We start from the raw sequence: 25,495 nt of genomic DNA on the forward strand, positions 1-25,495 counted from the left end.
AGGGATCCAGCTTCCTAACCTGCTCCTGTTGGTAGTTTAATGTGACTTGGCTACCTTTGCACAGATGTTCGGACGCAGACATTTCCATGGCAGTGGTGCTTCTTGTCACTTTTCAGTAATTCTGGGTTTTACCACTAGATGGCTTCCCAGGATAGTGGATATAGACCCAGCCCTCCGGCATTAACGGGTGGGATTGGATTTATTTTGGCACATTCTTAATTATATATACAGTCATAAAAAAGGTTTTCCGAGCTCAGCCGTGGATCCAGCAATGTGAGGTTTGACATCCCCAAAGCTTTGCACATTAACTTATTTCTGTTTGCTGCCACCAACTGTGCGTGAGCAGCTCTCAGTTCAAACGTGCACTTCAGTCCTCCTCAGAAACGTTTAATCAGTACAACTGAAAACACAACTTATCTGCTAATGCTTAACAGTGCAAACAACCGAGCTGGGGCCCCGGTTGCAATACATTTTGCCCTTTCTCCTGTTACAACATAGTTTAAAGTGCCACAGAGACCTTCTGGTGTTGCAACTATGCCCTCATAACTGGACAAAAAAGTCGTGGAAAAGGAGAGAAAAACCCTTTGTTGTGAGAAAGTGAGTCTCCCTCCTTCATTCAGAACCTGCCTTTTTATTGCCCTGCTACTAAAAATCACCGGTTTTCAGCCATGTCCGCATCTTGCGGCTGGAAAAACACACGAGTTGTCATGTTGTCCATAAAGACGTTGGTCCGATGGTAACAGAGTTTGCTGGTTATCAGCCTAGGCTGGGTTCAGCCTGGCATTTTAGGGCTGAAAGGAGTTTTGCCCTCCACACCAGCTTATCTCGGGCGAGCAGTTCCCTGCCGGAGCTCTGTAAGGCAGAGCTGCCTCCCTTGAACTCAGCCTTAACCCTGCCCGTTCCTGGGCTCCGCTCAGCCCCCGGCACCTTTTGGTTCCCTGGCCGGGTTCCCGAGCGCTGCGGGTCCCGCTCTGAGCCCGGCTTGGCCGCAGCAAGTCCCGGCTTGGCCGCAGCAAGTCCCGGCTTGCCGGCTGCGGCTCGGGAGGGAGCGCAGGCTCAGCCTGGCTGCATGTGCGAGTGTGTGTGCTCTGGGGGAGGGGAGAGCCGAGCCAGCCACTCACAGAAACAGTAGTGAAATCTCCCCAACACTTTAACTGTCAATCAGGCTTAATGGGGTATAAAAACTCCCCAGCGCCGCGGCTGTGATAGGCAGAGAGAGCAATAGGGAGAAATGAGTAAGAGCCAGAGCTGAAATAGTGTACGGCGTAATTCCTGCTCTGTGATCACAGATACTCCAAGTGAAAAAAAAGCCAGGAGAGGGGGCAGAGAGAGGCGGTTATCAGCTCAACCTTTGCAACCGGCTCAGGACGGCACGTCTATAGATATTTATAGGTATTAAAACAAAAACAACCTTACCCTGAATAGAGCCTTTCTTAAAAAGAACGTCCTGGCAATTCTGTCTTCTTTAAGCAATTTCCTGAGTCTAAGAATAGAAATGAGCTGCCTGGAAGGCACTGCAGGCTGAAATTTGGAGACATAGGCTGCTTTATTTTATTTTTCCAAGTAAAAAAACCCCTTCCATTTGGATACTGGATTTTTATGTCGGTCTTTGAAGCGGAGGGATGTGTGGTTACTTTTAATTTTACTTTTTTCTCTCTTCTAATTTAAAACAAACAAGCAACAACTGTCTTCCAGTTAAAAAGCAAGGAAACCATTTTTTACCTGCAAGTGACAATCCCAGAGGACACCGACCAAGAGACAGGGGAGTGACTTGATCTTCTGCACTACTTTACTCCTACCCCAATTTTTTTAGGGGGAGAGAAGGATTTTTCCAGTCCAGGAATCTCTTACTCCCAAGTTTTGGAAGGGGGTTGAAGACTTGTCACCCATCTGGGGGTGCATGAAGGGTATTGGTTTTCTTTCTCTGTTAACTTGGTTTTGTGAAGGTTTGGAAGAGAATTTTGCCTTCCTGCCTTGCCTGGAACAAGAGGATGATTTGGAAATGGTTGGGCGCTTTGCTGCTTTTCCCAGTGCAGATGGTTTATTTGGTGGTGAAAGCTGCCGTGTGCATGGTCCTGCCACCGAAGCTCCGAGACCTGTCTGGGGAGAACGTGCTCATCACCGGCGGGGGCAGAGGCATCGGCCGCCACCTGGCCAGGGAGTTTGCCAAGCGGGGAGCCCGAAAGGTGAGAATCACTTTGGAGGGGAGGGGAGGGGAGGGGGGGAGCTCCCACCTGCTGCGTTGCTGGGGAGCCCTCCGACTCCAAAGCCTTTTCCATCACCTCTAGGTGGGATTGATGGGATCACTTTGGGAAGATGAGAGGGGAGAAGGGGCGCTGATTTGGCAAACCCCTGGCGTGGTGTGCTATTATATTGACTCACATTTCAGGAGTTACCTACTCCTCCTTCCCTGTGTCCTGTCTTTCCCCATCTCAGCTAAGCAAATGTGAAGGTGAGGAAGGGTCCCCCTGGTGAATTCTCCTGGGCTGACAAAGGCGAGGTTTTCAGTCCAGCCAGCAGGCAGAGGAGAGCTGTGCGACTCCATGCGTGAAGCTGGTGCTCGCTTGTGTTTCTGTTTACCAGGCAGCTTCCTGGCAGGGCTGCCTGTGGGGCTGTGTACAAGGGGAGAGGGGGCAGCTGACTGCAGCTCCAGCCTTCCAGGCTGAGCTCATCTTTAAGCTCTCCTTAGGCACAGCCAGGTTGTCGCTGCCGTGAGTGTCACCCCAGAGGAGAGGGGTGACACAGCAAGGGGCAACGGGTGTGTGCGGGAGGGCTCTGGCTCTAAGCCCTACTAATATATTCTATTGGGAAAGTGAGGAGTTCAGTTTCACCCCGATGGATCTCCGTTTGTGAAATGAGTTTCTTGTGTTTTCTTGAAGTCCCTTGTATTTTGCTTTTTGCCAGCCCAGAGCTGTTGAAAGGTAAGATGAATGAGAACCCAGCAAGGAGGAAAAGCACAATGTGAGCAGGAGCTGTGCGATTGTTTGCACGTTTCCTTTAGGAAAGAGGGGAAGGGAGAGAGGCTGAGAGGCTGGGCTGTCTGCACAGCAGCAAGGAAATGCCAGTGGAGCTGGTGTGTCCCTTCTCCAGCTCAGGAACTGGTGACAAAACCTTGTGTTTGCATAAGTACACGTGTCTCCTTATGCGTGAATCAATCAGGAATACAGAAAGCACACACACCCTGAAATGAGGCTTGGGATGTAAAGTTTCATCTCCCCCTTTATGGCTAATAAAGGGGAGGAATCGTGAAATTAGACAGCTGCATAAATACTTGCCCATGTGAGAGGATGAATGAGAGTAAATAGAGAATAAAGAAGGAGAAAAATACAGAATGGGAAGATATTTAAAGAAAAATTAGCATTTAGTTTGGGACAGTGTTTTGTCACTTCCTTACACATGCATTGCAGTTTTCTGTGTGGTATAGAGCTATTCTGGCACACAGCTTTGAGGTGTAAAATATGTCAGCGTTGAACTTTGATGTTTGTATATGCTTGTGTTTAAACATCATGTTGAGATTTACAAATTCTTGGAGGCAGAGCAAACAAGTTGATTGACCTTTGGACCCAAGCAATTTGCTGAAAACGTATTTATGTAATCTGTTAGAATACTGTGCGTCATTATTTATTTCTTTAGGGCGGCTGGTTGCTGTGCCAGGCTCTGGTATTCAGGTACCACCATTTCCACAGCTAATTCAAGAGCTGCAGTTGAGCCAGAAGCTGCTCAATGGCGGCAGCACTAAGGAACCAGGTGACATGGGCCAAAAGGAGAGGAACTATTGAAGATACAGAGCTGAGGGGGAAATTGCAGTAAACAGATATAGAGTGTAGTTAATTTGTATGACTTGTCTATAAAATCTCTACATGTCTTTGAAAGAAGGAATAAATGACAGTAATTGTTGGGAACCTTTGTACTTGTCTCACATGATGCTGTGAAATGCCATGTGGTTGCTAGTTGTTGTTTAGAACTTTGAGGAGTTTTGCCTTATGGGGTTTTTTTGTGTCTGTCATCAAGATGTTTCAGTTTTTGCTTTTACTGAATTTGATTTAGATTCTCCTTTCAGTTAGATCGTGGCTTTCCAGTAAGTCAAATATGGCACTCCCCAGGTTTTGATCCTCTCTGGTAGCGCCGCTGCCTTTGCACGTTTTCCCTGCACCACTAAAACAGTCATATTCCTTTCTTCCTTAACATTTTAATGACAATTTTACCTACATGTGGTAGTTTCCATTCCCTTTGATCTGAGATTTCATTTCTTTCCTGCCTTCTGTGACACTTCCACCAAAGGTGTGAAATTCTGAGGCCAAGACAGAGAGAAGAATGGAAGCAATAACTTATAGACTCAAATTCTAATAGTGGGTGTGCAGTGTATTTTGGAAAAGTCATCACAGCGCTTGCGTATGGACATAGTGACGGAGTTTTGGAGGTAGGCGGCGATATATAACCATATTTTTGAGATTAGAATCTTCTGAAAGATAGGTCAGTTGAGACTGTTAGCATATGAAATTTCCTCTGATAATTAGACTGGATTGGATTTCATCTTACACTCTGTCTTCAGAGGCTGGCTTTGTTAATCACAAATGAGCAGTTTTCACGGAAGATGACAAGTCTTTGTATATCACTAAGATTATTAATTGTCGCATCTGCAACTTTTTTACTGTAAAATTTGATCTTGCATTTAAAGGTATGAAGATGGCAAGAAAGAAATCAAAACAGGGTTTGTGCAAATGGAAATACAGTGTCTCCTGTTGATAGATGAGCACGGAGACTGAAATTCTCAATCCAGCAGAATGGAAGTCTCTTGGGCATGATCATGTCCATCCATCCCAATTCCCATTCCCTACCCCCATTCTTTTAAGCCATTGTACCTCAAACATGACTTGGACAGATAAATGTCTAGGAGACATTTCTTTCCTTTTTTCCCTGTCCCCTCCAGCTGGGCGATGTTTGCCTTTCTGCTAACTGTAGCTGTTGATGGATGAACAAGATTCTAGGGAACCGGGGCTGGTTTGGCACGAGAGATGTCTCCAAAGTACCAAACGAGCTGGGGCAGCCCTGGCCTTGTGTTAGTGTGACAGTACTGCAGAGCGGAGTCGAACGGTCCCTGTTAACCTCGCTGAGAGTTCTTTGCTTCCATCACAGCGCAAGAAATGACCTCGTGAATACACGGAAAGGTCTCTCCTTTCACTGTTTTGTCCTCTGGACATTCTCCTACTGTATTGCAGGAGACTGTGCGGCTCAGAGGGTTTGCATGCTTGTGCAGCGGGCGAGGTGAGCAGTCTGCAATATCAGGACAGACAAGAGCCCTTACTAGATGGCAAGGAGTTAGTATCACCCACCAAAACAAGAAACGGAAACTTCGCTCTTGCATGGAATGTACCGCTTGCTAGCCATGACCTCACTCTGTCAGCACGGGAGTCTAGACTATTATGTCTGCAAGGTACTTTGAACAGGATGGCAACGTGTTGGGCAGCTGTAGAATGCCACAAACACAGTCATACAGTGATTATTTTGGGACAGTGAACAAAGATCCTGAAGGCACTACTTGAAAACTATTGCTTTGAAAACTTAGCAGAGATTTTTCTTATTGTTGTTTTGGCTTGTATTTTGCTTCTATCACTCCTGATTTTGTTTGGGTTACAAAAAAGCCACCCCTGAAACCTGTTCTTTCCATTGCTCCTTTCAGAACATTTTGGAAGCGAGACCTCAATTTCTGCATTTAGGAAGCCACCTTGTCATTTGAGTGTGCAATCCTCTTCCCGTTCAGTTCCAATTGGGCTGGTAATCAGAAGTCAGTGGAGGAAGGAGCACCGAGGAGCGGATGAGAGCTGTGTAGGATGAGTGTTGCAAAGAGGTTATGTAAAAAATGGGATCAGGTCTTGGAATTTAGCCTTGTATTCCCAGTAATGGAAAATTTGGCAAGTTTTGAAATTAGTTCTTACTCCCACATTACCTACACAACTGCATCTGATCTTTACAATCATAGTTCTACAGTCCTTTGGTCTTTAGAAATTATGTTGACCTATTATTGTCATGGGTTTTGTCAATTAGCGTATACCTCTTAACAACTTCTTTATAGCATATACCAATGCTATGTGATAAAAGATTAACTGTATTGTGACTAGAGCTGGAAATGAACCAGTAACCAGAAGTACATGAAAAAGAATTGGGGAGTGAATATTTTTCCGTGTCATGCAAAAATATATATTCATTTGGAGGTTTTGGTGAAATATGAGAGTATAGAATTGTTTGAGTCACTTTATGGTCTCTAAAAAGCCTTTCTTTTTATAAAGACTATTGACTGACAGCAATTTGATGACTCCCTGTTGGCAGCTGACTTCTTTGTTTGAATTTAAGGATGGGGAGAAGATTTGTTTCAAGTCCCAGGCTTCGATGGCATTAAGCCTGTGATGTGTGGCAGTGCCAAGGGCAGCCGGTTGGATAACATGCTGAATAAGGGTTTCTGGTTGGCAGGCACAGCCAGAATTCTTTGAGTATCAGATCTGTTGATGTCTGTGAAGCAGCATTCCGGCTGGAGCTGGTTTAGCTCATAATTTAGAGCATACCTGTCTCTGTTAGTGAGTACGTTGTCAGGAGAACAAATAACGGAGTGGAACTTGCAGAGTGACAGGCTTGTCATCTCACATCAGGACACAGTGATGTCATGGGAAAATATTGTCCCAGTGAGACCAAAATCCAGCCCTTTTTAAAATGCTCAAGGACCGGCATCAAGACGGTTGAATGAGGCTTCCCACAAAAATATAAGCACTGTGTCAATGCTGCAAGAAATCTTGAGGTAAGTTTTAAAGATTAGGTTATATATTAATGTTGCCTCAGAAACCCACTTACACACCAGAAATTATCTAGCATGAAGATGCTAAATGTGCTGTATAAGGACAACAGAAAAAGGTGATGCCTATGTCAGGGTTTCCAATGTAGATATAAACCGAAAGGCAAAGGCTGAAGACAAACACAGAAGTCTGTACTGCTGGGGACTGTAAAACAAGGGATTTCAGCACCACTCATTGAGCCGTTTTTAAGTTTTTTGGAAAGGCATCACAGCAATGGAGGTTTGGGGTCTGGGATTTGAAGAGCAACAATAGAGAGTCTGGGGGATGTTTACAGAGGTGCAAACAGTGTGATAGAAAACACAGAGGGGTTTTTTTAATTAATTTTTCCCACAAAAGAACTAGGACAAATAGATGATGATGATGAACTTCACGGAAGTAGACAGTTAATTCTACAGGAGCTATGGGGAACTATTTCCTTCCCATAAAATTGGATAAGTATATAGAAATTCTGTATTTTTCCTTCTGGACAATTTGGAAATGTCAGCTAATGATTATTGATTTTTGAGTCTTTGTTTTAAAATCCATTAACACATATCGGTTAGTTTGTAATGTTTGCTTTTCACTTTGATTTCTGGACTGAATTGAAGATACAAACCTCATACCATTGCTGCCTTAGGGCGTTGTGTAGGAAAGTGAGACCAAAAAGGAAAAGTCTTAAAGACAGAGAACAACAGCCGCAGAGCTGACCACCGGGAGAGAGCGAACTCTGGCCTTTTTAAACCTGTGTGCTTATCAGGAATATAAAACAGAAATTATTAGAGAGATCTTTTTAGACCGTTCTTCAAAGCATCATGTCAACATGCTGGAGAGCCGGACAAGTCAGACCCAGGCACTGCCAGATCCATTGGCTGATAACACTGACGCCAGTAGAAAAGGGTCAAATACATGTTGTTTGACCTTTATCCCAGTGGGGATTAAATTGATTCTAATTAATAGACTTGGGAATAGATGGGTACCTTGGCAGAGTTTGTAACTAATTTAAATTGTTCATCCTATTAGCTTAGCCATAAACTATGCATAATTACAAAAGGATTTGGTGGACAGCCACCCTTATGTTGCCACCTTCTTAATTACAATTTATTGAATACAGTGCTACGGAGCTTTCTTGTTTTGATTAACATGGGGATTTCTGTTGTCTAACACTGCCTGAGCGGATGTGTCAGTGCTCCACTTGGGGTAATAAAATAGCGTTTGAAAGCACAAATGCAGCTCTGCTGAAATCGGTTAAGCTTTACGTATGTGAGTCTGAGATAAATCTGGCTCTCAGTAATTATATATATATATTTCGAGGTGGCGTAAAAACGATGCCTGAAAAGATTCTGAGCTGTGATTATGCTGTAGCACGACATACTTTTAACCACAGGTTAGAAAGAGTCCGTAGAAAGGTTGAGTGGCAGTTGGTGTGACCTGTCTAATATATTTCATCCTTTATCTCAGTGAAACAGTCATTTAAAATAGGTGCAAATGGATTTCAAGCTTCACTTCTCATTCGGTGGCTGTTCCTTCTCTCAGTCAGCAGATGCCGGTTGCAGCAGTGGGTATTGTCTGTCTTTCACATACCCCATTTTCCCCAGTAAGTCCTGGGCTGGACCTGCTGGCGAAGGTTCCGTGAGTGCCTGCTTGGATCAGAAAACGAAACGTCACACACCCAACAAAACCGTTTTTCAGTGTTTCTTAGAAGCTTCACTGAGCAATGAATGTCTCCTGTCTAGCTAGGCCTACATTAAGAAGTCAGGAGTTACTACTCAACAAAGCATGGTATTTTAAGTAATTATAATTGTTTTTTCATTCTGTTTGCCCTTTGAATCACTGGGAACACCCAAGTTACATTTTCAATGTTTTCTTCATATCCGATAAGTGGATTAACTTACACCACTTTAACTGAAAGCAAAATCTTTTAACTCTGGGTGCTGGACCTTAAGAAAAACCTCAATATACCAGACTTAAATGGGAGTGGAAATGTTGTTGTAAAGACACTTTGCAGTTCACCTTTCTGTGCCCTTAAAAAGAATGGCTCAACAATAACAGTGGATGCTTAGATGTTTTCCACCTGAAGATTAAACTAGCGCTTGTCTTAGATCTGTGGTTTTAATCTCCTTGCTGGTAGTAAACAGAGACACATCCTCTGTCTGAGCAGAACATTTGCTGGGCGAGATTTGGCTGTGGTGCTTTGGAGAAGGAATGGGAAACCTTGACACCCACTTTCAGCAGCTTGGGTTTGACTACAAACTCCAATTCCCTCCCTCCTGAAACAAAACCTTACCGGGGAGGACAAAACTCAGCTTACTGCCTTAAAAAGAAGAGGTCATGCTTCCAAGTGGAATATTAAAGACATCCAGCTGGTACAAGTGCTAATAGACTGGGGCTGGCTCTGAGCACAGCGAGCTGTCAGAAATGAGGTAAGAACGTTTCCAAGCCCCTTGGGAACGACGGGAGCCCTGTCTCACTGAGCCGAGTTGTTTGATTTGGGGGTCTGAGATTGTGCAATGTTGCAGAGTGTTCTTTGTGTTGCTTGTTATTTGACTTTAATCCAGGCCCCTTAGAGACCATTGTCTATGTTGTGTTTATATCTGAATGTGTGCTTTATGGAAGCAAGAGGTTTACCTCTTTAAAAGCAAAATATTTAGTCATCAAAGGGTTTCTTCAGGGCTTCATTTCCCTTGCTGATGATGTGCAACTGTTGCAGATTGGGCTGTGACACCTTTATGGTGTAAGGACACGTTTGCACACGAGTGTGTACGTGTCTTGTAGTGTGTGTAGTGATCTGGCACCTTGTGTCTCCTTTACAGCCCCGAGTTCATCGCCGGGTCAGCCAGTTCCTAACGACATCGTTACACTTGTTTACTGCTCAGGAAGTGCCGTGCTGATGGGTTTCACCACTGTCATTATCTTATTTTAGCCCAGTGGTTTTGCAGAATCCGGAATTCAGTAAAGCATCCTCTATAAAGTGATTTTCTTTTCTCTTCCTGACTGAGTTAAAAGGCAAAATAAAAGACAGAACAGTGTTTTGTGTTGTTGTTAATATTGTTAGTGCAAGTAAATAACCAGAATGCTGATTACAGACTGAAAAACAGATCCGTCTCAAAGGGAGTCAGTAGAGTTGGGATGAACTATTCTGCAATACATGAAGCCAGAATGGCTTCTTTAGCCACTAGAATCAGTGAAAACAATTAAAATACTATTGGTTTGCTTTTGAGTCACAGATTTAGGCCAAGCCATGTTATTTGTATCAGGATCTAGGCTTGCAAGTGCAATTCCAAGATGACAATACATTACAGATTTCCCGCTGCCTTCACTCAGCACTCCTGCAAGTTGTGTCTGTTAGTTCCATTATTTTAGTCTTTTTGTGTACCTATCAATATTTTTCAGTGGAAGTGAAGATTGTGCATGCGAGACAACCAAAACCAGGGCTGGTTTTTAGGGCTGAATTTTGCACACTCCGTAGAAGCAGTTGACAGATTCCCGGTGCTCTGCAGTCTCCTGGCAGGTAGAAAAGCCTTGTGACATAGAGTTGTGCTTGTTACTGACTGTGGGCACGTTAAGGAATTGTTATGCCTCAATATGATGTATTATGCTCCAATATTATGTTACTGCCCCCTCAGCTAAATCCTAGTTACTGACCAGGTTACTTGATATAGTTTATTTACTGGCAAGGAAAGCTTATCTCATGTTCTGTTCTAACTTAATTGATGTTATGTTCATGTTGAAGTGTTAAGTTCACTTTGCATTGCAGTGGCCTAACGTGTGTGGTAGGCAATCACATCCAAAGGACGGTAACTTCCAGGGAGCTGTAACTTCTTAATACACTAGAGTTTGATTTGCCATTGTCTGAGCGGTCCCTCTAGTTTAAATAAGCATCTGATTAGAATTGATCAATTCTGGATAAAAGTAACAATCATAACTTGCATTTCTACATTTAGATATCATTTTATTCAAGCAGAGCTGTGCTGTTTCCACGTTTTTATGAGCTGGGTAGTTACTTCATCTTAGTGTTGTATTGAAAAAATTGGTGTAATCAGTGGAAGGCCCTTTTTAGCCGTGCTGTCCCCTCTGGGGGTGTCTGCTCAGGTCCTCCCATTCCCATCCTCCTTCTTTAGCTTCATAGGCTGAGAGAGTTAAATATGTCCTGAAAACTGTCATTTGTACAACAGATGAATAGATTTTAGAAATTCTGCCCTGTTGCATAGCAACAGCCACCATTAAAAAAATAGCATTTGAAGGATGCATAAAAAGATAGGAAACCAGTTAAGCATTTAAATATTGAAGCTTTCTAAGCAATATCTTTTATTTCTTGGACTAAAATACTTAGAGTAAAAGCTCCTTTTGTCAGCTTTTAGATGGTTTTTAAAAGGTAGCAATTCTCTCTTTCTGGATGCAAAGAAAGGAGACTCTTAGGGGAGCTTGTCTGGAGCTGTTGCTGGCGCTCAGTTTATACGCGTATTTAATGCAGGCTGTTTTAACTCCAATACTTCTCCAGTAGCCTCATGGGAGAAATTACTTTTTCAGTCAAGAGCTGCATCCTATTATGCATGTTGATGATCTGGAGCATGTTTTAGGCCTTTCTGGAGGGTAGTTTATAATGACGGCATTAGAAATGTTATTCATCCTTAGGTTTCCATGTTTGTTTTGTTCCAGAACCTCTCAGCATTTCAAGATTAGGCACGCTGTTACAGAAGTCTTCTCAGAAATAGAAGGGAAAACTCTAAAAGATAATGCAGTTCTGTTGGTGCCCAGTTGGTAGCTCTTTAATTCTGATTTTCCATAAATTTATGGTAGGTCTGATTCTTCCAGTCTCTTATGTAAGAAGTAGCAGACTTTTCAGTTAACTGTTGGTTGAATCAGGCAATTTCAGGAGTTACTTTCACCCAGGCAGATGATAGAAATAATAGTGTTGGATTCATGTTTTTAAGTTCACATGTCCTTAACTTCTAACATTACCCTATAATCTAAACTTCTGACTGGTTTTAGCTTTACAAAAACAAACACTCTTGCCATTCAGTGTCAACATAACTTTCTATCATAGTAAATGTTTAACTATATTACACGGACGGTTAACCTGCCACATTTTAAGAACTCTTAACCCTGAGCGGTAAGTAAAAATAATAATGCAGAATTTTGGAAGGAAAACGTGCGAACAGCAAACCTTCAGCTGTGCTCAAGTGCCCTGTTGGACCATGGCAGAAACAGTCATTTCTTTTTTTCCTTCGAAATGTTATTTATACTGACTTTCCATCCCTCCGTCCTGTCTGCTGGGCTTGCAGTTCGGAAGCGCTTTCTGCACCTGCGTATTTCCCATCCCACAATTTCCTGAGGTCTCTGCCCGTTTTCCTATGAAGCTGGGTTAGAGAGCTGGCGTGCCAAGCGGCGGCACACCGGTTATTTTTACAGGATGGGGTATTATATTTCTGTTGGTAGATATTTTCAAAGCCTTACCTCAAATATATAACTTTAAAAACCTTACCCCTCCTCCCCACCCCCAGATATGCCACTTTTTCCTGCTTTGCAGCCAGAGAATTTTATTGCTGGATATTTCTTTGTGTGCTTTGGTTCCCTGGAGCAGAGGCCGGTTCTAACACATGGTGTGGCAGACATTCACCATTCAAAAATCTGTCGGTTTTTCCCCCACAAATGCTTCCATGAACCTTTGCAGGGTGACAGCCTGTGGCCACTTGGTGCTTTTGTTGGAACGTGCACTCCGGTTGACCCTGTCCCAGCGTTAATAGGATTGTAAAGGCTGACTCCTGCGTGACCTCTCCTTGCAAACAACCCCAACCCTTCCCCTTCCTCAACTGCTGGGTAGGACAGAGCTGCAAAGCCTTGCTCCCAGGGCAGTCTGGAGTGACAGTTCATGGTGCAGACGAAAGCAATTGGAAAAACCACTGAAAAAAAAGTCAGCGTGGGGCCACCTGTCCTTAAATAGTCCTGGCTGTGAGGACAGTAGGCATTTGTTCACTTCTTTCCAGGGAGCTGGTCTGAAATGCCTGAATGAAGATAGAAAAGTACAAATTTTCTAAGGAAGGCCTCTGTTCAATGGGAGATAGGTAGTTATGTAGTTCTCTGTGACCTTTTAGGTGCTGTTTTGCTCCCTTCAGAGGAAAAAAAAGCAGTGAGTGGGGTACAATTGGAATTGACTGTGGTTTGGGTGGATAATGTTAATGCCATTGAGCGCTAGATCAACATATAAAGTAATAAAAGTTCTGACTGCAGACTAAAGGAGTTGGAATTCACTCTTTTAGTCTCCTGAAGACTCTTTACACCTACATTTTAATCTCATTACTGTATATTACTCCTGGCCTTAACTCAAACCAGTTATGTGTTTTGTGTTTACCATGGTGGCAGGACTAAATTTAATTGAAATTCTCATGGCTTAATGTCTTCACAGCTTCTGAATACTAATCTACAAAAGCTTGTGTGTAAAATAGGCAAATGGGCTCACTCTCTTGATTTCCCCCGTTCTTACCTGTCCTCTTTCCTGCAGCTTTGATATTCGCTTTCCACTGTGCGAATGGAGAAATTGTTGCCACTGGCCTGCTTTGTTTGCTCACTTTTATAAAGTGTCACTGAGGGGGCTGGGTTAAGTATTTTGACCCACTTGAGGCATCAAAAGGTTCTTTTTTTCCTTTCTAAAGCCAAGATTGGCTTTTCACACCGAAGGGCCACACCTTTCGCTCTCCCTGTAATCTGTCTTTCCTGCCTCTCCCACGAAAACCTCCTGAAAGGACTTGTCTGCGTTTGCCCTGGGGCGAGAGAGGGGAAGGGGTGGAGGAGAAAACTCTGCCATTGACAGCTTTGGAGGCTGTAGGATTTAATTGAGCCTCTTGTTCTCACGATATGCAAAACTCTGCCGGGATTACGGGACACACTGGAATGCATTTCTTTGGAGGACCAACTGTGAGTTAGTACTACCAGGCTTTGTAAATATATGGGGCTAAGATTGACATACTTCAGTGGATTATCTACACTTTGTACTTCCTAAAAGTATGCAGGGACTTTCAGTGTTAGGTGCAGAAAGGCTTTCTGTGTTTGAACAAAGGTGGCAGGCTGTGCAATTACAGAGACCAACTCAAACAGAGCAACTTTTGTTTCACTGGACTAGGAAGGGAGGTTGAAAGGGGGAATGAAATGTGTTGACCTACCAACTACTTCCTATCTCTGCTGATCTGTGGCTAAGAGTTGTGGTTGATTTGTGGAGGCAGCAATAATGAGATCAGGCAGAAAGGGCACGTCCGTGTCTCTCTGCAATGCTTTTATCTTTCAGTGTCTTCAAATTGATACAGAGAATTGCTTCATGAATCACAACGTGCTGGAACTTTTGGGATGGGAGTTATAGCTGCTAATCACAATACACATCGTTGTGCTGGAAAAGACTAAGGGTAAACAACTCCACTAAAATATAACCCAGATAATCCGAGGGGAGCGTCAAGAAATGGCACATGTGCAGTCTCAGAAATGCGTTTGTTGTGGGACACTTTTCCAACACTGGTCTAGTTCACTGGAGTGAAAGTCTAGCACAGCGGGTTTGCTGAAGATACCGTGCCAAATTAATTGACGATGTAAAAGGGCAACATTCCTTTGCTGCTGTTCTTGAGCTGTGCTAGCAATAAAATTGGACCAAACAAGTTGAATAGCCTCGTAAATGATGTAAAATTAGCTCCAGCCTCATCTCCTGCACCAGTAATGTACTTAAGGCTCTAAAAGCATAGGTCATGTGTGTATTTTGTGGTTGATAGCAGCTTCAATCTAGACCAGTTTATATAAATTAGTGGCTTTATCTGATTTTGTGGCGGTCAAAAACATAACTCTTACTTACTTGTGTTATGGTGAAAATCAGGATTTAAACCTGCAGTCAGGTTTGGGGCTTTTGGCAAGTAGCCAGCGCAGGCCTCTTGTAGAAAGTCTTGCCTTGGTACAACAGCAGCTAAAACCTTCCCTTTGCCTCCCCTCCGACCTCAGCTCACGTCTCATTAGCAGATTAAGTCCAGAGTTAAACGAGTCCTCTGGGAGTGGAGGATGCAGCGACTACTGAGCCTGCCACTCTGGCTGCGATGATTTTCCTAAGGCCAGATAAGGAGTCCTGGGACCTGCCAGAGGGGAGATCTGGAGATAAGGTTTGTTTTGCAAAAATCCTGGGAAAATCTGCCCTCAGCTGTGATGTCACAGCCCTTGCCTACTTTAAAGTTAATTAAGAGGAGGGCGTGTTAAGTTCCTCTGTCATCATAAATCTAGTCTTTTCCATGTCCAGTGGCAGGAAGACCCCGACCCTGCTGCTGCGGGGCTCTCACCGCCTCTCGCTTGCAGCCTGGAGCAGAAGCGATTGCTTTGACATTCCACCTGCCTCCCGACTGCCAAGCGCGGGGTCACCCCGAGGTAACCCCGGGGTAGGAGCAGGTCTGCCGCAGCGGGGATTAACCGCCTCGCTGGGCTCCTGCCCTCGACAATTTTCTGGTCAGTAACTTTTGGAAAGGAGAGCGTGTCTAGTGCAGCAGGGAGGGGCAGGCGGGAGAGGATGACGAGAGATGAAGGAGGAGAAGAAATAGGGGCTGGATTCTTTCCAGGACGGAAAACTGTCTGTCCAAGAACTTATCTGAAATATAAATTAAATATTCCTCTATCCACCATTAAATTACTGTGAATGAGTGGCTGTGCAACATCCTGACAGGCTGCGTAATAAGGAACGCCGTGTCTCTTTTCTCCTTTATTCCTCGGCGTTTTCCTTTGTCCCAGACAGGAACTCCTGTGTCTGTAAGTGTCATTCTCTCCAGGACTTAGCCTCCAATTGGGACACACTTATTGCCAATTTAAACTTAAAAAAGGAAAGGAGACACAGACCAGACTCTGAGAGCCCTGTCTACATGTTGACAATTGTGCTTCCTAGTAAAATGGGCCATTTCCTAAACTGCAGATCTAGAGTCCTTACAAATGCAGAGCCTTCAAATCCTGAGTAGGGCAGGATGAAGCTACATGGTCCCTTTCTTGATGTTGACTGAGTAAAGAGTAAAATACATGCTTGCTTGCATGTAAAGGGAGGTGCCAACTGCCCATGTTTAGGCCATGGGGCATCAGCAAAACACAGGCCCGAGCCCTGTCATTCATCAGCTCAACAAGGAGCAAGAGTTTTTGTTCAGGAGCATTGAGAATGTGTGTAGTTATTCCCGACTCTTGAGCTGTCTAGTTGAATGGTTTAGTGAGAAGGTTACAAATAATACAACCTTATGAGAACCAAACAGCAAATTGTCAAATTGCAGATTCTGCAGAAGGAGGTGAATTCAGGAGAACCAAGGACTGATGAATAGGTTTGTAGAAAATCTCAGGAGGCGACAGTGGAATAAGGACCTAGAAAAACATTGGTGAAAACTGCTACAAGCAAACAAACAAAAAATAAGTATTGCCTACACAGAAACACGAAGCCAAAGCCCTCTGTAAGGATCGAGCTCAGGAGCAATAGAAGCCTCAACCATGAGGCTAATGCAGCAACTAAAAGTCTTGTCTGTCTGTAAGATCTGATCTCCTCGGAGGCCAGAGGGAAGCCTGTGCCAATTTAATTTGGCCAGATGTAAGAGAGAAATTGAAAGTCTCATATGATCTCGTAGGAGCGGTCAAGCTTGAATTTGGACCAAAAGCCTGTTGTATTGAGTTGAGAGTTTTATCCATCTGTAAAAAGTAGCAGAAATGATGGCAGGAAACCTCACTTCCCACTGCGTCGTTAGGGAACTTTCACCTCTCACGAAAGAATAGTCTTTTATTTACTGCTTTTGCTTTACGCAGGCTGGAGCCTTCACCTGAGTGTGAACAGTGTCAGGGACACGGAAACTTCCCAGGGAAAAAAATCAGTACTGAAGTGAATGCTGTCAGCAGGATAACCAGCAAATTCCGTCTTCCCCAGGTGGCCCAGGTTTTAAAGGGGTCACCTTGCAAGACTTGCCTGTAGGATATTAAAGGTCCCCAAGTAACTGTTGGGGCATAAAAAATATTATATCCAAGAGCTGCATCACAGACAGATGTTCCTTTGACAGGTTGTCCTTTGCTTAACTATTCTTCCATATATTTCCTGACCTCCAGTGCATCGGTGGCAGCTCTTGGGAACAGGAGGCTGTATGGATGTTTGAAAGAGATTGAAGTAAGGGGTCTACTTTTTATTTTGCAATAGCAGCGTGAAATCCCAGAGTGCTACATACATGAGGGCCGTTTCTTGCCTTCCTCCACTTGTCTGACACCTTATTTCTCTTCCTCTCCTGCCTTCCATCACTCATCAACTTGTGGGTTAATTTTTTAGTGTCTCATTTGACTGATCCAATCCTGCTAAGAGGTTGAGATTGCTCACTTTAAATGTCTGTATTAGGATGAAACTCTTGTTTGAAATGTAGCCAGGGCACTAGCCTGCAAACAGCATTGCAAATACTTACATATGATACGCTGAAAAAAGATTTTTTACTGCAGAGCAGATCTTGCCTCCAAATGTAGAACAAGAACAAAACAACATACCAGGTATACAGGAAGGTCTGGGATTTTAGAATAATTTGATCTTTCTCTGTGTGTGTATAGCAAAAGCAGGGATAGATTTGAAATGTCATGATACAGAAAATTGCCAAGTGTTTCATGTGTTTGTCATGTTAGGCTAAAGATCTGATTTCTTGTGTCAGCTATTGTGTTGCTTGTAAATAACATCAGCAGTGCGATACAGCTACCAGCATGATACTCGAGTCCCATCCCCATCTAATAGAAAAACATTGTTAGTCTTAAATGAAACAAGGCAACGGGGCTGGCAGTGCAAACACATCAAAGATGTTCGATCAAATTGTTGAAGTTAGAAGCATGTTTTAATTATTTTAGATTTGAAGCAGAAGCTGTTTGACTCTAACAAAAGGTTTTTTCACTGCAGATCATCCTGTGGGGTCGAACTGAGAAATGCCTGAAGGAGACCACAGAGGAAATCAGGGCGATGGGGACGGAATGCCATTATTTCATTTGCGATGTAGGAAATCGAGAGGAGGTCTATCGGCAAGCCAAAGCTGTGCGGGAAAAGGTTAGTGGCTGTGGAAACACTGGTTTTGGGTAGAATTTAGGAATGTTTGATGAGGATGGATGGATGACCATCCAGATTGTGTTGTACAAAGTCTAGCTACCTGTTTTAAGTGATCCAGAAGGGTTACAAGGCCTATAGGCCAGAATGTGAAAAACTATGAAAATATAAATGTATTTAGGCAATAGTAGATATTCAGATATAACGGTGACTGCTGATTCTTGAGGAGAGATATTAGTTGTAACTGGTCATTTGCTTTTTTTGCAGGTGGGCGACATCACTATCCTGGTGAACAATGCTGCTGTGGTCCATGGTAAGAGCCTGATGGACAGCGATGATGACGCACTGCTCAAATCACAGCACATAAACACCCTGGGCCAGTTCTGGGTAAGATGAGCTCTTCTGTCACATGTATTCAGAACTGGGAAGGAGAGTGACAGATTACTGCCAGTAAACTGTTGGCTGCTACAAAGCTTTTCTAAATGATGTTTGGTAAAATCAGTCCGACGTGTAAAGGAGACGGAACAAACAATGTGAGGGGCAAAGGCCAGAGGAAAGAAGTCTACAAAAATTAATTTTTCCAGTAGTAACACAATATTTGATGCTAATGTATCCTCATCCTGGGATTTCCAGTAAAACATCTGATTTCTTTTGAGAAAGCTGGAGCTGACAGAGGCTATTTTTCTGTACAGTGATGTGCATGGAACATCAGAGGAGAGTGAGACTCCATTGCGCGGGGAAGGAAGCTAGTGTGAAACTCATTCCATTCCAAATTAGATAATAGGAATAAATTTTAAAAATTTTTTTTTTGTGATTTCGTCACTTTCTTGAAGACTTTGTCCTCTACAAGAAGTTCTTAAACACTCAAAGCATCCTGTTCATGGCCTATATCTGTGGGTACTGCTTCCTTATGTGCTAGGAGAGATTTGGTTTTATTTCTACACAAACTTTGCCTGTTCAGAATCTTTCGGAAAATGACAAAGCAACAAGGTAGTCTGCCGCTCCTTTCCCAGCACAATGAACAGCACAGTTCGGCTTCTTGTCTCCATGTCACCTTTTTTTTTTTTTCCCAGTAACTACTGTTTTTATTGTATCTCTGCTGAGCAAACCTTTTTTCTATTCCTCTCTGTTGTTCTTCAGACCACCAAAGCATTCCTGCCAAGGATGCTGGAGTTGCAGAATGGACACATTGTTTGCCTGAACTCTGTCCTGGCCTTGTCAGCCATCCCTGGAGCCATTGACTACTGCACCTCCAAAGCCTCGTCCTTCGCCTTTATGGAGAGCCTGACCCTGGGGCTGCTCGACTGTCCTGGGGTGAACGCCACAACAGTCCTGCCCTTCCACACCAGCACGGAGATGTTTCAGGGCATGAGAATCAGGTCAGTCCAGGGGAACTAGAAGAAAGCATCTCATTTTAAATGAATCATCAGAATACACTCCTAATTAATGCTTCATTTAGTTAAGAGAATTTGATGTCTCATTTGGCCGCCTGGGAACAGAGGGTCACTCTAGGCCACCTGGGACCTATCAGACTGGTTCCTCAGTTTGCTGGCGGATTCATACAGCCTGCCTGTGCTGAGAGACCTTTGCTTCTGCACAGAATCTGCAAGCTCTTTTTCCCCGTGCAGCCTCTAGAGAGGGAGGGAAGGCAATCTGAAAATTGAGGTCATTCAAAAGGAACAGTCTACAAATTACTTGAGAATTAACAGCACAGATTCCTTCTTTCTTCGTAGAAATACTTCAGTCTTTCCCACTGAAAAGAATGACAGCCACTTACCGAAGTAAGGCTATCAGTACCTCCTTTTTACCTCTATCTAAGAGAACAAGCTAAATTCAAAGGCTAATGGCTGACCGAATTAATCCTTTACAACAGACAAAATAACCTATTCTTATAGTTTATGCTCTATTAGTCAAGAAAACATGCAGTGTCAAACTGTTGCTTGAGCTGGGAAAAGCCTTATGTTTGGTATTTAAAGCAACAGGGAAAATATTTGTCTTTCACCTGTCAAGAATTTGGATCAAGCAAAGAGCAACAGAGAGGAAGAGGAAAAACAACACTGAACAGACAGCATTTTCATATTGGTTTGCATACAATTTAAGAAAATCCCTGAACTAAGGCTCCAAATGCAGTCTGCCACTTCACCCTAAAGGCACTAACATTCTTAACGGTTTAGCTGACCCAGGAGTACTGGCTGGAACTGGGCTTTCTGCTCTCCAGCTTTCTGGCTGGATCTGGAACTTCCTGCTCCCTCCAGCATGCTTGGGGCATGTTCGAATGCCAGGAACCAGTACCAGCTTAGTGAGCAACAGAGCTTGGAAGGTGATATCTTAAAGAAGGAGTTTGATTAACAAATAATTATTTTATTTTTTACTTTATTCAGGTTCCCTAATCTTTTTCCTCCTCTCAAGCCAGAGACAGTGGCTAGGAGGACAGTAGAAGCCGTTCAGATGAATCAAGCCTTCCTGCTCCTTCCCTGGACAATGCATGTTCTTGTCATCCTCAAAAGGTAAATACTTCCTTTGTCCAGCAATAGCGCAGCTTGGCTTGCGGTCCTCTGTGTCTGTCCACCAAGGCAGAACAGTATTTAGAGAGCATTGCTTGTGTTACAGCAATGAAACTATTAAAAATAATCGTCTATGATTAGGACAGGAATTTTAAAGTCCCTAAGGAAAGAAAGGCCCAACTTCATATCCTTAAACAAGTAAAGAGAAAGGACATGAGAGTTTCCACTAAAGCCTTTGGAAAACCCGCTTCAGTCAGGAGCTGAAACAAGGTTGTGAGATTTCCCTGGAAAATAATGACAATATTGCATTTCAAACAAGAAAAAATAATTCACGATAAATGCTCTAAATGTAATATTTGGGATACTCTCAAAAGTTCCCAGAAATTCTACAGACTGAATTCTACAGGGCTGTTCTCCTTCTCCTTTATTGTAATTAATCATTTATTTTACATTACAGTACAGTAGCTGTCAGGAAATTGGATCTATATGTATAGTGTATGATGAGGCCATGTGCCTGGCACAAATAGATGGCAAGTTAACCAGAGAACTCGCTTTAAATTTGTTTATTTCAGAGTGCAAGATTTGGCACAATATTTGAGAGGAATAAAACATGATTGCATCTCCCAAGTTACAGTTTTTACAGTCCTTTTTGGGTAACTATTTCTGTAGAGAAAGAGTGACTTGATACAACTTTCTCCCTTTAGGCCTGCTCATAGCAGGATGCTGACACATGTTTTGTCTGTGTGCTCTCACTAGCTGATTTTTGAGAATATATGTACTTACGTATGTGAGTGCATAACACCTATTTAGACATCCTCTTATTAGAATAGGCAAAGAGGTTTGTCTGGTCTGCTTATCTTCTTCCTGCTTCTCCTGCAGCATTCTCCCTCAGGCAGCACTTGAAGAAATCCACAAGTTTTCTGGGAGCTACACCTGCATGAACACTTTCAAAGGGCGAACATAGACTTGATGGTGCAAGGACTGTTCTTCAGGGAAGCCAACACAAGCATGAAAATCCTGACAGGACTGTGAATCAGCAGTCTTGGCTCGTCGCCTGTTCATGTGACTTGCACTGCTCTGAGGCAACACATTTCTTGCAGGTCATATCCATAGTAACGTGACCTTTGCACAGGACTGAATGAGTAGACTATGGACCTCTGGAAAGAAAAACAAAAAAGTGTGAAATGCTTATATGATGTTTAATTCTTTAGAGTTCAATTGTTAAATCTACTTATGGTTTTAAGATGTAATTTTTGTTTCTAAATTGTCTGTAGGCTGTCTCGGCTGAGAGGCAGCACATCACACCCCACACTTCATTCCTTCTCTTCAGAGGAACTGCAATTACTAACTGCTACTGGTTTCATTTCAGCTTTTTGAATGCGGAACTTCCAAAATATTTGGAAGAACTGAAAGTTATGGACAGTTAATGGAAGATTCCTTCCCCTTCCTTCACTTGAGGTCTCTTGATGAAGCTATGCCCCACTCACACCAGGGAAGGAGTGAACTGTGGAGCGATGTTTTCTTTGTTAAAGGCCACCCGGGACTTCTGTCTGGAAGGACTGTGCTGGGCCCAAGAAAGCTGTCGTACTGGGAAGGCTGGAGAGGAGTGCTCAGGCAGAAGAGCAGACGGTCTGAATAGTGGAAGATTCTGTCACTGAACTCATATATGAAGTTTAATTGTCTTTCTGAATATTTTTGTTCATTTATGATAAAATATATCTATATTTTTAGCATTAATCCCAGATTGCCATGCATGTAGGCAGCATCACGTTGGAGTTGAACTAAATCTAGAACTAAAACTAGAGGCTGCTTGTACAAACACGTATTCACTGACATAATCCATGCAGAGGAAAATCCATTGTATCAATCTGCACAGTGAAGTAAGTGGAATAATGCTCTAAAAATAGAAGAGACAGTACTGTGGTGCTCATGAAATGTGAAGTTTGGAAGCACAGTTAGCAAAGACCTGATTAAATGCACGTTGAATTCAAGTGGGAATATACCCGTTGTTTTTTGGGGGCATTGAATCAGGCATTGAGCAGCCAAAAGTGACAAATACTGCTCAGACTGAAATACCAGAAGCAGCTAGACATTATTTATTTTTGTAATGATATGTTCTCTTTGACAGCCTAGTAAAAGCAACACTGCATTCCTATGCCAGATGCAGTGTGCAGCGCTAGGCATAGTAATGTAGTTGAAACACATTGGAACGCTACTAAAAGAGGAATTAATATAATTGCAATACAGGCAAGTAGCAAGCTTGACAGGAGAACACTCAAATGAAGCGCCTCAAGGAACAGCACGTGGTGAAAGGAGTGAATGTAGGGCTTCTGACTTGAATTTCAAGCTTTTCAATAGATGTCCTGTGTGACCTGGGGCAAGCTGCACAGTTTCAAGGTACACCTGACCTGCAAAGCAGATGTTTCTAGTGTTTCCCTACCTCAAAAGCTGTAAGTCTGACTACCTAAATGTTTGTCAAAAGCTCAGCAAATGCAAAGCGTACATGCTAAAGAAAGGAAAAGCAGTATTTGTTCATAAAACAAGAGGTTCTATACAAAACTTTAGAAGGGGAAAAAACCCATATGCCGAAATGCATCACTTCCTGAGAGAGATGTGAGTTGCAGCAGAAAAGCTGTGAGCTGTATTTGAGATATTCCTTTGGTTCTGCTGTGTAGAATGGAGACCAACGGCTCCGGTGCAGTGATGCGAGTGTTTGTGCCTGCATGGGTGTGCTGAGAAGCTCTCGGATCTGCGTCAGTGCAGAGCATATCAGCTTTGGAAAGGTTTCTTACCATGGAGTTTTGTTTTGAATTCCTAGATGTCTGAGGCTCTCTGGAGAGGACAAAAAGAAACTTTGATCTCTGTGATTTTGATGCCCGCTCTAATAGATACTTTCAGCTTTATTTTTTGTCTGTTTTTTGAGAAGAAAACCAGTTCATTGAAAACACAAGTGCAATGAAGGGAGAACCCTTCCAGGATCTGCCAGGAATACTGAAGGTACCATATTTATCAAGAGATGCTTCGGAGGGCATGGGATGGTTATAGGTACCTCCCTTTATGCACTCTAAGCCTTTTTAGTTTCTCATTACTCACAGTCAGGCTTGTAGATGCAAGAGCAAACAGAATTGGTGAAAGAGGGCACCCCACAGTATCCCCTTAAATTAAACCTTTATGCTGAGATTGTGTTGATTAATGACATCCTAATGGAAAAGTGAGGTAAAAACTGGTGCACACATTGAAATTAACTCCACATTCATCCCCAAATCCTGTCTCTTAGGTGAATCTGCTCTTTTCCTGCACTGTATGAAAGCTGTTCCTGTCTTCAGAGGTTGTTTTACATACTAAGTGCTGTTGATTTCTTTCTAATGAACATAAACAAGTCAGAACAGAGCTGAGACTGTCATCTCACTCTCCTACACACACAGACTTGCCTCTCTCTTTCCCTCAGGGTCTCTGAGCGGCCAGCAGGTCAAATAGCAGTCACAGCGGGGGAGAGGTATGTGGCAAACAGAATGAGGAAAACATTGACTTTGCTTTTCCAGATAGTAAGGAAGAGCTGGGTAAGAGGTTTCTGCTCTCCTGAGTGTTACAAGATAGAATGCTCTCTCCATCCAGTTACTTGCACATTTGGATGGATACATTTGCAGACTTTATTTTTTTTACAGAAAGGCTCCTCTGGAATGCCCGCTGAGGTCTACTGTCCCTTTTCACATAAGGTTAGTATTGGGTAATCTTGAAGTGCTGCAAATATGGACAAGCTTTGTTGAAGCCTAAGGCCTTCTCAGAGGAATTTCCGCCCTTTGACTTATTTTAAGTTTGGTTTTCCCTGCTCTCTCCACTGCCTCCTGCTTTCCACTGCACAATTATTTTGTTTTCCTTCTGTTTTCGTATGTCATTACTGCACTTTCCAGTGCCACCATCTTGAAGCCAGATGTCATACAAAGAGTCTGGAGTAAATCTAAAGCTGCGTATATATTTATTATCCTGCTGGAGGAATCTAGGTGAAGCTGTAGGAGCAGGTCACAGGAGTTTCATATGAAATTAGCTGAGCTCCTCCAGTTTTACTTGCTCCAATCTATGAAGAAGTAGAAGACCCGTTATTATAGTTTTTACAGAGGAGGAGTGAGCCCTGACACTGGAACTATACCCTGCCTACTTATCCCTCGTTCTGTTGAGGTTAAAAAGTGAGAGTCCATCCCTATAGTTCTTCACAGAAAGTGCCCGGGCAAGTGATTCTGATGTTTGCAAGGAGAAACTTGTTGTGCTTTTATGTAATGTGTTAATTAGTGTGGGTGGATATGATCAGATCTAGTCTTGCAAGCCTCTCAGACAACTCCCTGGACGCTCCCACCTTCAGATATTAACAGATAGCATCACACTTGCCAAATCTCATAAAACGCTGGTAACAGATTTAATGCAAGCAGAGCATAAGTGGGTGCATTTATTTCAAAGAGAACATATCTGTTTGTAGCAGACATTGTTTTGGCCTTGTGTTTTCCTCTAGCTGAAATGCAACTGTTGAGAAAAGAATACAGGGTGACCTTGGATCATCTCTTTTGTATTTATTTCTTCATGTGGCTTTAATAAACTTAATCTTGGTGACAGCCACCTTTTTGACAGCACTTGGTCATAAATCTGGGGCTAAAGCAAGATTATGTCAAATGTAATCTTTTGAATTTTTCACCAAACAACCAACAGCCCTGAGAATCAGAATATTCTGCACTGTCTTTGTAGCTCTTACCTCCCTGGTGCTACGATCTTTCAACCTGGTGTTCTGCTCAGCCTGCTGAGACCTCATTCACAAGCAGCCGGTACATTCTCTAGTGAACAAAATCATCTTCCTTAGGGTGCTTTTCTGAAGGAGATTTTGCAATGTGGATAGTGGTGGGCCTCTCTCACAGATTTCAGCAACTAACTTAGAGATGGACATGGAGAAAAACAGGACTTTACCCTCTCCCTGCCATTCATTCTCTTTTATCTGGTGTTCAGTCACTTTTTTGTGACTGATAAACTGCCCCTCTGTTCTACTGAGATCACCTCAGTACCTTTCCTCGATCCTTTCGTGGAGCTGACAGCTTCAACAGAAATGACCTTTCTGTATTCTGGAGGAGAGTCAGATCAGCAGG

General features: G+C 43.1%; 2 protein-coding genes across 5 annotated transcripts in view; one reads left to right on the plus strand and one right to left on the minus strand.

Moving 5' to 3' along the window:
• The window catches only part of LOC309448387 (arylacetamide deacetylase-like 4), a gene marked incomplete at its 3' end in the record, with an annotated part of 20,842 nt that extends 19,052 nt beyond the window's left edge, over nt 1–1,790 (minus strand). Inside the window, exon 1 of the mRNA XM_082069861.1 lies at nt 1,723–1,790. The remainder of the gene's footprint in view (nt 1–1,722) is intronic.
• Nucleotides 1,191–24,977, plus strand: DHRS3 (dehydrogenase/reductase 3). 4 transcript variants are annotated; one of them, XM_082069753.1, is made up of 7 exons: nt 12,940–14,218; nt 14,817–14,953; nt 17,725–17,868; nt 18,133–18,252; nt 19,006–19,244; nt 20,247–20,372; nt 21,249–24,977. In XM_082069753.1, the coding sequence occupies exons 2-7, from the start codon at nt 14,891–14,893 to the stop codon at nt 21,331–21,333; spliced, it is 777 nt and encodes a 258-aa protein (XP_081925879.1). In that variant the 5' UTR covers nt 12,940–14,218; nt 14,817–14,890; the 3' UTR covers nt 21,334–24,977. The 4 variants fall into 4 exon arrangements, with proteins under 4 accessions (XP_081925878.1, XP_081925881.1, XP_081925879.1 ...); XM_082069752.1 differs by lacking the exons at nt 12,940–14,218; nt 14,817–14,953 and adding an exon at nt 1,191–2,186; XM_082069755.1 differs by lacking the exons at nt 12,940–14,218; nt 14,817–14,953 and adding an exon at nt 2,773–2,921.
• Nucleotides 24,978–25,495: the final 518 nt, after the last annotated feature.

Source organism: Streptopelia decaocto (genome assembly GCF_964273445.1).
Source record: "Streptopelia decaocto genome assembly, chromosome: 20".
In the NCBI taxonomy this organism is placed as follows: domain Eukaryota; kingdom Metazoa; phylum Chordata; class Aves; order Columbiformes; family Columbidae; genus Streptopelia; species Streptopelia decaocto.

Excerpts from the sequence above, each read along its gene's own strand:
- DHRS3 (XM_082069752.1), top strand. The coding sequence starts at position 1,992 with ATGATTTGGAAATGGTTGGGCGCTTTGCTGCTTTTCCCAGTGCAGATG. Across the intron at positions 2,187-17,724 it reads CCAAGCGGGGAGCCCGAAAG|ATCATCCTGTGGGGTCGAAC; the intron begins GTGAGAATCACT and ends TTTTCACTGCAG. Across the intron at positions 18,253-19,005 it reads ACACCCTGGGCCAGTTCTGG|ACCACCAAAGCATTCCTGCC; the intron begins GTAAGATGAGCT and ends GTTGTTCTTCAG.